The sequence below is a fragment of the Elephas maximus genome, chromosome 6 (assembly GCF_024166365.1).
Source record: "Elephas maximus indicus isolate mEleMax1 chromosome 6, mEleMax1 primary haplotype, whole genome shotgun sequence".
Lineage (NCBI taxonomy): Eukaryota > Metazoa > Chordata > Mammalia > Proboscidea > Elephantidae > Elephas > Elephas maximus.
The window spans coordinates 76,448,189-76,460,356 of record NC_064824.1 but is presented as its reverse complement, the minus strand read 5'-3'; the positions used below and the strand labels follow the sequence as shown (position 1 = coordinate 76,460,356).

General features: G+C 40.9%; 1 protein-coding gene across 1 annotated transcript in view; it reads right to left on the bottom strand.

Moving 5' to 3' along the window:
• Positions 1–3,582: 3,582 nt before the first annotated feature.
• LOC126078331 (uncharacterized) overlaps positions 3,583–12,168 on the bottom strand; it is a 56,366-nt gene continuing 47,780 nt past the window's right edge. Inside the window, exon 4 of the mRNA XM_049888828.1 lies at positions 3,583–12,074. Coding sequence (XP_049744785.1) covers positions 11,546–12,074 — 529 coding nt within the window. The 3' untranslated portion in view covers positions 3,583–11,545. The remainder of the gene's footprint in view (positions 12,075–12,168) is intronic.

The window sequence follows — 12,168 nt, the reverse complement described above, 5'->3', positions numbered from 1 at the left end:
AAACATCTGCCTTGAGCATTATGATCTTTTTAAGAACTATCTATATGGGATCAAATTGAAAGATTACACAGAATCTTAGGGGGCAGTGAATTTACGTCAGCGGGAGAGGAACAACTTAGAAAAGGAGGGTGAGAATGGCTGCACAACTCGAAGAATGTAATCAATGCCACTAAATGGTACATGTAGAAACTGTCGATCCGGTGTATGTTTTGCTGTGTATATTCTCAACAACTACAAAAATAAATAAAGTAAAATTTAAAAAAACCTGCTCACAAAATTCTATTGTGAATTAGATACACTAAGTACACTGTTTAAGGATCAAATACATCCTAAAATTTCAACAGCCCTGGAAAGTCATGGAAAGCATTCTCTAAATACTTTCACACATCCCCCACAAAGCCAAGCCCACCAAGGTCATTCCAGTGCCTCTTCTGTGATATCTATCGAGCTTCTCTGACCTTCCCCACTCACCTCTATCATCCTTGGCTCTTCAAATCGCCCCGTTTTCCTTGTCACACCATTTAGAAACTATAGAGCCTATTCCTCCTAGCTTTCAAATGAACTTGTTTCAAAAAGAACATAACCACTAAAAATTCAGAACCTCCAGTGAGAAAAGAAATACATATTATTTACTCAATTCACTTATTAGGATACATATTTAATCCTAACTTCATCCCTAGAGGTTAAAAAAAAGAGATTGATATAACTTTTTTTTCCCCTGCGTATTTTCTCAGTGTCATTTCTAGCTTAAAATTACCAATTCCAAAAGAAAAGCTACATGTATTAACTTTGAATATTTATTAATGATTATAATTAAACTTTTTACTTCTTTTTAGGAAACATATTTCGTAACACAACAGCTCTCTCTGTCAGTCACCCAGCTTTTTATGTCTTCAGTCTAACTCATAATTATGCATACTACAGCTTATTAAATTCATATCCATACATAATTATTCTTCCCAAAGCTGTGACCCACTAACCATTCAATTGCTTCCTCAGCTTTCTCCTCAATATTCTATCCCTTTTTTTTTTTTTTTGCAAGCTCTAGGAGGACAAAGGCATAGTGAAACCATTGCTCTTATAAATGCATGTGCATAAGAGTAGGATATCATAAAAGGTTTTGGAGATTAATATAAAAATATCCCAGGATATTTCAGGGGATAAAAACCCAAAACCCACTGCCATTGAGTCAAATCTGACTCATAGTGACCCTACAGGACAGAGTAGAATTGCCCCAAAGGGTTTCCAAGGAGCAGCTGGTAGATTTAAACTGCCAACCTTTTTTGGTTAGCAACCGAACTCTTCACCACTGTACCACTTAGGCTCCTTTCAGGGGATACAGGGGGATAATATTTTCTACAAAATGAGGGGGTTGGAAGAAATCAGTGACTCCCACAACTGGCTCCCAGAATGAGTGCAGTTTTAAAAGAATACAGATTCCTGGACCCCACACCAAGTGTGTAGCAGATGATCTCCAGGCTCCGACCTTTAAAATACAGTCTTCTCTATTGTACCACTGCAAGTTGCATTACAGGGGGTGGAGCAGTTAATAATACTATCTCCATTTCTGTGTTCTCCCAGCACAGGCTTCTGTCATCACCTTCTTTAAAGTCTATTCTACCTGAGCTCTAGTCAGCAACCTACTCCTAATCAATGTTCCTGCGGTCTCCCTCCCAGTGAGACTGGATAGCTGGGGCATAGTGGCAAGGGCAGGACAACTACACAGAACTAAGGTGCGTCAACCCTGTCCCAAAGGACAACCACTCCCAGTTTCCTTCTTCTTTGAACTTTAGCATCAGAGTAGTAGTTAGGGTAACACTTCATGGCAACTATTACATTCTTTTATCAACAGAGAATGGGCCCCAAATCTGCAAAGGAATTCTGTTGGTTACAACTACTTAATATTCTTGATCAGCACAAGTGATCTTAAAGAAATTTAAAATTATTTTGGTTTGAATAGATAACATGTTCACATGTTTAAAAATCCAAAAGAGTGTACTGTAAGAAACTAATTGCCCTTGCCTTCCCCACCCCTAGCTACCCAGTTCTCTTCTCCGGAGGCAGTTACCGGAGTTGGAATCTAGTGTAATCTTCCAGAGATAGTCTTTGCAGTCATAAGCGTAAAGACACTGACACACACACAAACATTCCTATTTAACACAGATGACCATATACTGCTCTACACCTTCCTTTGTTCTCATTTTACATCCTAGAGATTATTCCATATACGCCAACAGTGATTTCATTCTTCTTAACAGCTACTGATTTTGTTTGTTCCTAATGTATTTGAACAGAATCTATCAATCCCATATTGATATTTAGTTTTTTTTTTTTTTTTTTTGCTGTTACAGACAACGCTGCAATGAATGTCCTCGTGCAAATTCATTTTGCAATGTACATCTGAAGAAAAATTTCTTAGATTAGAGGGTAGGTGAATTTTTATTTTGCTGGATATTGCCAAATTGCTCTCCATAGAGGCTGCACCAATTCGTACCCTCACCAACAATGTATGAGCCTGCCAGTTCCCTCAAAGGCTTGCCACCATAAGGTATTAAACTTCATAATCTTTGCCAATCTAATAAGTGAAAGGGTTTAAAATTGCATTTCTCTTATAAGTTGAGCATAATTTCATATGAGTGCCATCTGTAAGTCCTTTCCTGTGAACGTTCCTTTGCCCCTTTTTCTATTAGATTATCAGACTTTTTTTTATTGACACCCCGAAGCTCTTTAGATATTAAGGAGTTACGCTTTGTTGATGACACATGCTTTCCTCCCAGGGTGGTGATGTCTATCTTCTGATGGTTACACATGCTCTCTCTTCTTTTAATGGAGTTTAATTTATCTGCCTTTTATGCCTTCTGTACCCTTCAAGATGTTTAAAAGATTTCTTCTTTTTCCCTGTATGAAGGCCAACATCTTCCCAAATAACTGATCTCCATATGCCTTCAAATTTGCACTTTTATTTTCTCTGTCTATACTTTTTGAAATGATATTGAAAAGCAAACTAGGATATAATACCCATCCCCTTCCTTCCTTGTCTATAACCTTCCTATTCCATTACCTTGAGTTCCTGTGTATTTTGCTCTTTCCTTCTCCTTTGCTTTCTCCATGGAGCTACACGTGAACCCCACGTTTGCTTGGCCAACCCTGGAGATCAAACTCTTTTTATAGTTCTTGCTTCAATGTGAAGTTTACTGAGATCAAATGGAATTTCATTAGTGTCTTTTCATAATCAACATGCCATTCAAATTGCACTACTTTTTCTATTCTAAGGAAATTATACAACAAAAACTGTTCAGATTGTTGCCTGATGGGGTGCGAATATGCAAAAGCTTTTCTAGCTGCTACAGATAAATAGGAAGTGAAAATGTTATCCTGATTTAAAATAAAATCATACTTCTAAACTTTGTCTCCAGAAATGACATGTAACTTTTTTTTTATTGTAATGTCTTTCAGATATTTTATTCTTCAAACTTTAGTAGTTGATAATAGTTTACTTAGAGCAACACTGTATTACAAAACTCAAGGTAACTTTATATTTATAATAAAAATTCAGACACCAGTTTAGGAGATGTGAAATAAAGCTATTGCTGGAAATTGAGGCCAGGATTATTTTAGGTACCACTTTTGGAAAGAAAAAAAAAAAAAAGATTCTAAAAATATACTACTGTTGTTCTCCCTTTTACTTTATGATCTTTTCAAAATGTGGATAGGTCTGTCTCAAGATTTACAGCGAGAATTGCCTCAATTAAGATGCAAGATAAAAAAGTTTATATCCCCGTCCACTGAGTTAAAAGGCAAAGCTTCAGGCATTAAAATAGCAAACACCTAAAAAATTTAAGTAACTATAATTGGTAACACCTATTCCTGTCATCATACCCTTGAAAACAAAGCCTTCTCTCTAAAATCCTAAGGAAAAAACATATTATTTCACTTTTTAAAGCCAACTCCTCGAAAAGGAGAATGATGGAAAGTAAGCCTAAAATCCGAATGTAGAAAGTTCCCATTGGCACATTTTCTCTTTCACCCACCCATAATTTGAGGAAGAGCTTTATTTCATAACACCACCAATACAAGTAATTACCTGTCACATTCTCTCCTAGTCATATCTGCACCTGGGGCTAGCACCTCCCTAGGTAAGAGGAAAATGGGAGAGGTTGGATTAGTTTTTTTTACAAGCCTTTTCAGCTCTAACATCTTATGAATCTAATGTAAAGGTCATTCAAGCATCAGCATATCAAGCAAATAGATTTCCAGTCTCTGGGTAGTTCCTTAGTATATTTTATAAACAGACACACAGTTTTTCTGGAACAGTAACCCCAAAGAGATAATCCATCACCTCTGAGGCACAGGAAGTTTTCTGTGTACTAATCACGAATTCTTTGAACTCAGTCTCATAGTACTGGTGAAACACTCAAATGTTGATGCCAACAATTCTCTTTAAATGTTATTAACTTACTTAAACTTATCTTGAGTTTAAGAGTTAAATTATATACTTAATGCTCTCTTTAGCCTAGTAATCTCCAAAATAGTCCTGGATATTAAGCTACTTCGATTTGGCCTCTTTTCTAGCTCTGCATTTTGTTAGCTTATTATAGATTTCCTGAGACACTGGCCCTGTCAGTTGGAATTCCCTCACACGTGGCACTTTTTACTTTCAAGTAAGCTGCCAAACCACTGTCATCGTTGGACTTTTCTGTTTCCTATAATTTGACCACTTCATTAAAAGAATCCCTTTAATTCATAGTTGTTTAACATTTTCATTATGATTTATTTTAATGTAAACACTACACTCATTCACAAAATGAACACAAATTCACAAGAGAATAGGTTCATCTAATCTACCAAGGACTTAATCTTGAGATCAATATACATGACTCAATATACTCAATTCCCTGTAATATCCAAGTCAGGTCTTCTAATAACTACTTGGTGGCACAATGGCTAAGCACATGGCTGCTAACCCAAAGGTCAGCGGTTCAAAACCACCAGCAGCTCCGTGGGAGAAAAGCCTGGTGATACACTCCCATAAAGATGTACTCGTTGCCATCCAGTCAATTCCAACTCACAGTGACCCTATCAGACACAGCAGAACTGCCCTATAGGGTTTTCAAGGAGCGGCTGGTAGATTTGAGCTGATCACCTTTGGTTAGCAGCCAACTCTTAACCACTGTGCCATCAGACACCCTATGGGGCAGTTCTACTCGTCATATAGCGTTGCTATGAGTCAGAATTGACTTAACAGCACACAACAACATCTTTGTCTATTTCTATTTTTCCCTTTAGAAGTCAATTCAACACTAAGTCACACTCCATTCCAAACAAATCCAAACTCACCCATCCAACTATCTCTTCCTTGACTTTTGTCTTGCTCCTATATGATAACATTTGTCTTCATGACAAGAGAACTTACCATGAGTGTAAAGCCTTCCTTTTTAAAAAGCCAATAAAACAGAACTTCATTTAAAATAACTGTTCTTTGTCAGGACTGCATTTTTTTTCATAGCACCCTTAACTCAAGAAGACCTAAACATAAATTTGGAAAAAAATTTAGGGAATAAATGAAAAAATAGATACTTCATGCAGGTTCAAAAATCACCACCAAATCCATACCACAAACATGCGTATTCAGTAGAGACTTGTTTTGTATAGGCTTTGTTTTGGTCAGACCCTGCGGGCAGTCATGTTTATGACCCAGCACTTAATATGGTATCTGGCACATACTAAGTGTTCAATAAACACTGGCTGAATGAGGAATGGCACTCAATGTGCCCATGTCACCTTCACATGAGACCCACAGACACTAGATCAGCCTAGAGTTCAGTCTTCAAATGGATAGACACAGAACTGCCTCCAAGTTCACGAAAACACAGAACCACGGCAGAATTTTAGTCACTGAGATGTACATCATGTCAGTTATCCCTAAATTTTATTTTACTTCATTGTCTTGACCAAAGCTACTAAGTCCACACTGGATTTCAAATCATTAAATAGTTATATCTATTCAGGGAATATAAGGAATGTGTAGCTGAAGCAAGGGATATGGATAATCATCCCCCAAATAACAGAGGCTACAGACTCCTTTCTAAGGAGAACTGGTGGTGCAATGCTTAAGCACTCAGCTGCTAATCGAAAGGTTGGTGACTTGAACCCACCAGCTGCCCCACAGGAGAAAGATGTGGCAGTCTGTTTCCATAAACATTTACAGCCTTAGAAACCATGTGGGGCAGCTCTACTCTGTCCAATAGGGTAGCTATGACCAGGAATTGTTTGGATGGCAACGTGTTTGTTTTTTTTGGTTTTATAGGCTCCTTTATTCTATTTATTCTATTATGAGCTTTTTTATAATTTCGGACTTTATTGGTAAGCAACAAGCTTTTTTCTTTGGAAGTCAGTCTTTTTTTTTTTTTGTATTAAAGACATTGCCACATTTCCATTCAACTGCTGTTGCAACTACCGGCAAACTGTTCTCCAAATCACTATGCCAGGGAAAGGCAATCAAGAACTAGAGTCTGTTGGAGAAAATTTTACTTTGCCACCAGTTATTATATCAGCTAATACAAAACCAGTTGGAAGATAAAATTAGAGATAATCAAAAGACTGTCAAAAACATGTAAAATCAGAAAAGAATTTTAGAATATGAGAAAATGCTGAAAATGTATTACAGTGTGTACAAGATCATCAGTTATGATGATATTCAGTCAAAATATCACTATATATTACTTCAAAATAGATTTAAAAGTAAAAAGTCTAACACTTGTCCCCATAGGAGAGCATAAGTAACTCTTATTATAATGCACAGACTTAAAGTATTGTAACCTCTTTATCTTTTTCAAGGGGGGTGTATGTGACAGAATTTAAAGGCATGTGTTATTATCTCACAACATGAGATAGAAAACAAGTATTATGCCTAAAGGTTCTAGTCAGGCAATCACATCTTATTCCCTGCATTACATGAGGTGGCTATTAGTATCTCCATTTTAGATCTGCAATAAGTAGGGGTCAGAAATTTCTATTCCAACTTCCCCATTTCTTCTAATTATAGTCACGCATCTTTGACTCTTTCCTCCTCCTCTGAGTTACGCTTTGGATTCTTCTCCCAGCATCTTTTTAAATCTCTTCTCTATACTTTTCTATAAACTTGATGACTCATCTCAATCAGCAACCTTCTAACTCAGGTCCCTGCCTTGGGTCTCTCCCATCCTTAATCTATCAGCTTCTTACACTTTTTTGTTATTGTTGTTATTGTCCTTCCTCAAACACTCTGTAATCTCTGCCTGCTTCTCCCCCGCCCAAAGAGGTGCTCAGATATGAAGGTTGAGACCTAAGATTTGTTAGCCATGTGATCTCGGGCAAGTTTCTTAAACTCCCTGAAGCACAGTTTCTGCTTTTGAAAAATGAGATAACATCTCCTCACAGGGTATTTGTGAGAACCAAACAGTAGAATGGACTTGAAAGCAGTGAGTAAACTGCAAAGCACTACGCAAATATGAACTTAATGATACAAATCTGTGCTACTCTATGAACAGAGACTGTCCTTACACTTATTTTATAAACGCTTTAGTTAGTTTGAAGCCCTGGTGGTGCAGTGGTTAAGAGTTCCGTGCTAACCAAAAGGTCGGCACTTCAAATTCACCAGCCACTCCTTGGAAAGCCTGTGGGGCAGTTCTACTGCGTTCTATAGGGTCACTATAAGTCAGAATCAACTCGATGGCAATGGGTTTTTTAGTTAGTTTACTGTTTGAAAATTTCTCATGGCTCTCTTCAATTCTGTTCATATCATTTTCTCTGTCTGAGATGGCCTTTCTCTTCTCAGCACAGCCATTTCCTGCAAATCTCTTCCATGAACTCTTGGTAACTCATGCACGTATACAGGGACTGCTTCCTCACCCCTCAATGAACATCCATCTTTGTGGGCAATTTCCTTTTGGTACAGAAGTCTGTTCTGCCTGGTGATAATTATTGTCCTTATTTTCTTTTTCCTTAGAACTTTAAAATTATCATTGGTCCATGCATGACTCTGATTCTTTTCTTTACTATGATAATCACCTATGAACTCACCACCAAGCCCAAGTACTAGATCATTAACAATAACTTACATCCACCTATGTGCCCTTCCCCATGCCATCCCTAGTGTTCCTAAGACAGCCACCATCTTAAGTTTTATTTTCTCTTGCTTTTTGAAAAATCATTCCCTTGCTTTTTTTTTTTTTTAACTTTTTTTTTAAAAAAGTATATTTCAACATGTACGTGTATGCAAAGGATTACACCTCAACATGAAGAAAACAAAAATCCTCACAACCGGACCAATATACAACATCATGATAAATGACGAAAAGACTAAGTGGTCAAGGATTTCATTTTACTTGGATCCACAATCAACGCCCATAGAAGCAGCAGTCAAGAAATCAAACAATGTATTGCATTGGGCAAATCTGCTGCAAAGACCTCTTTAAAGTGTTGAAAAACAGAGATGTCACTTTGAGGACTAAGGTGACGTGGCTCAAGTCATGATATTTTCGATCGCCTCATATGCATGCAAAAGCTGGACTATGAATAAGGCAGACTGAAGAACGATGCCTTTGAATTATGGTGTTGGTGAAGAATATTGAATATACCATGGACTGCCAGAAGAAAGAGCAAATCTGTCATGGAAGAAGTACAGCCAGAGTGCTCCTTGAACACGAGATGTTGAGACTTCATCTCACATGCTTTGGACATGTTATCAGGGGGGATCAGTCCCTGGAGAAGGGATATCATGCTTAGTAGGTAGAGGGTCAGTGAAAAAGGGGAAGACTCTCAATGAGATGAACTGACACAGTGGCTGTGAGGATGGGCTCAAACAAAGCAACAATTATGAGGATGGCATGGGACCAGGCAGTGTTTCCTTCTGTTGTGCATAAGATCACTATGAGTTGGAACTGACTCGATGGCACCTAACAACACATGTATGCAATAAATCAATATAACCACTCTGAAAATAATTTGGCAACATCTAGTAAGGTGAATATTCATATACCTTACAAATTACCAATTCTATTCCTAGGTATATACCCAGAAGACACTTGTGCATGTGCCCCAGGAAACATGAATGATGAGGGGAGCACCGTTTGTAATTTAAAAACAAAAACCTGGGAAAAAAGTGTCCACTGGCAGGAGAATAGTGAAACATACGGTATTATAGACACGTAACGGGATATTGTACAGCAGCGAAAGTTGATGAACCACACCTACATACAAAAAGGATGAGTTTTAGTTTAATGTTGGATGGAAAAAAAAAAAAGGCCCAGAAGACAATGGATAGCGTAAGACTCTTTTTATAAAAATTTTTTTAAATAACAAAAAATATCATAATTATTATTTAACCTTTTCTTTAAAAAAACTTTTAAGAATTTATACCTTATCCTCCCAATCTAGACTTACACACTCCTGAGGGCTGGGACATCTTTTTATTCTTATTTGCAATTCCAATGATGCCTAGGTCAGTGCCTTGAAAAGAACAGGTACTCAATAAGTAATTCTCGACTGAATACTGGACACCAGTTAACCAAGACATTTTAATAAAATTTAAACCCTCTTTCCCTACTCCAACAGTTTCATGAATAAAGTCACATAAAACTTTTATCTATTTATGCATTTTGCCTACCTCTATTTCTGCAGTGGTATTACTGACATCCAACCACAAACATTTCATCTTGCAAGGACTTTATCCCACTTCTTGGAGTAAAAACTATCAGGTTAAAACTCTAAAGCTAACATAAGGTTAAAGAAATTTAGGAACACAAAAACTTTTATTATGCATTCCTGTAAAAGTCCAACAGAATCACACTATACTAAAGTCAAGAGACAACTGATAAACCACCATAATTTGAAACTGAGGTATCCCCAAAGGCAATCCATCCACTGAAGGTAATTTTGTTGCATAATTGAGCTGTCAACATCACTTAACTGAATACTAGCAAATCAGGATTTTCAGGTCTTCTAAAAGCAAAGATTTTAATTTCAACATATTTTGCTTCTACCTTGAATGAGAAAAATGATTTTAAGGAAAAACATGAAATCCAGCTGCAAAAGACTACCAGGCAGAAAAATATTCCACCAATCAGGGCCTTCCTTATAACCCGAGGAGGGTTATGCATATTCTCTATAGGTGAATATAGCTGAGTTACACTGCAGCTTCCCTTCGACCTTGGGAACCCTGCTCACTCTCAGAGTTACTGCGAGGTCTTCTGTTTCATTTATTATTAGTCCTTTTATCTGCAATGCTGTAGCATTCAGTAGGAATATTATCAACAGTGTGAGCTTACAGCACCCGAAACTGTAGAAATGCTTCCAAAAAACAACGGTGGGGGAGGAAAAAAATATATAACCGAGAGGAAAACAAAGTTAATGCTATTAAGAAGGGAATTTTTTAAATTTTCCCTGAGGGTTACATTTATTAGTCAGTTCTGTGATACAGTAACAAGCCATCCGCATGTGATTTTTTAAATTTTAGAAAAGATTTTGAAGAAAAATTTTGTTACATGAAAAACACAATCACAACTGGCTATAACATACGATTGCCAAACCTAGTCCAGCGGTTTTAAAATGGAGAACCTTACGGAGAAAAAGCCTCATAGGACTTTGTGCCCGGGAGAGAGAAAACCTCACAGCCCAGTGAGTTCACTTAGTTTCCTGTCATCTGCTTCACGTCCATTATGTAATGCTCTCCCCAGCTTTAGGACACTATGTTTAAGCTACCGTTCAGGTATATCACGGAATTGCCACAAAATCAGTATCTGCTCATAACTTTCAAAACAGCTTAAAAGGTGCCTTGCAGATGTGCGTGTATACAGTACAGGCTTAAAACAAAAAAAAACTCCTGGTGTCATTACTTCTTCCCGGCTTCCTCCTCAGGTCCCTCATTCCTCCTCCCCCCAGCATCTCCAGCGCTGCGATCCGCAGGCAGCTCCTAGCTCCACGCAGAGGAAGCACGTCTTGACTGCATTGCAAACCCAGTCCGGGTCTGAACCAGAGCAGGCAGACTCAGCCCTGGCCTGGGGGTGTGGACTAAGGCAGCAGGAAGGCTGCAGGAGGGCCAGCAGGGGTGCTCTATGAGTGCAGCCCGCAGTGCACGCGCACAGTAAAAGCCACTGCACAACTTCCCCATCCGCTCCTCGCAGCTCCCCGGGTTCCCCGAGAGGTGCAGCGTAGGCGTTCGCTTGCTAGGGCGCGAGGGCTCTCACCCGCGCTAGTTCGGTTCTCCACTGGCAATTACATCAGTCCTTCTTGCTCCAGCTTCAATCCCCAGCCTGGGGCGAGCCCGGGCGCCGGGCGACGGGGGGGAATGCGGGTGTGAGCTCTAGGCAGCCAGAATTCCCGACTACGAGGGGGAGGGGAGGACGGCGAGCAGGGACCGTGACACAGACGCCCCCTCCCACCTCTGCTGCGGGCTGGACTGACACCACCGCCCCCACTTTTCAAGTGCCCGGGCTATCCGGCCGGGAAAGCCGGGAGGCAGCGATGCTTCGGGGGGCTGCAGCAGATGCTGCCTACCCGCGCCTCCCTAGGGATCCTCGGCCCTCCGGACGCGCACAATGCCCCCGGGCCGCGGTGCCGGCACCACGGTGTTCGCTCCGGCGTGCCCTCTGCAACTAAGACACCTACCTGGAGGGTGAGCGGAGGCTCCACGGGTCCTGATACTGGCGGCGGCGGGAGGCAGGAGGTGGCCCCGGCTGGCGGGCGGACAAGCGCGCAGGCTGGCTGGGGAACCGAGGCACCGGCGCCGCCTGCGCCGAGCCGCGGTTTCCAGCACGGACAGCGGCGGCGGCGGCGCTGCGCCTCCAGTGGTCCGCTGCGCCGCAGCCCCTCCTCTCCCACGGGCGGGGCGCGCAGGCGGGGCGGCGCTCCGGGCTCCCCGCCCCCGGCTCCCAGCTCGCTGGCCAGGCCCGAGCGCAGCTGTAGGCGGCCGGCGCTCCCGCCGCGTGCCCACCAGGCAGGCCGCACCTCCCTGCGCCGCCCGGAGAATGGCGGGGCCCGGCGCGGCGACTACGATGCCTGGGGTCTCACTGCGCGGACTCGTCCACGGCCGGGCCCTGGGGGAAACCGTGGTCTCTATTGGTCACCCGCTCCGGCGACCCTGTCCGGATATCCCCGGACCCGAGCGCAGTAGAAGCGCCCCCGCCCCGC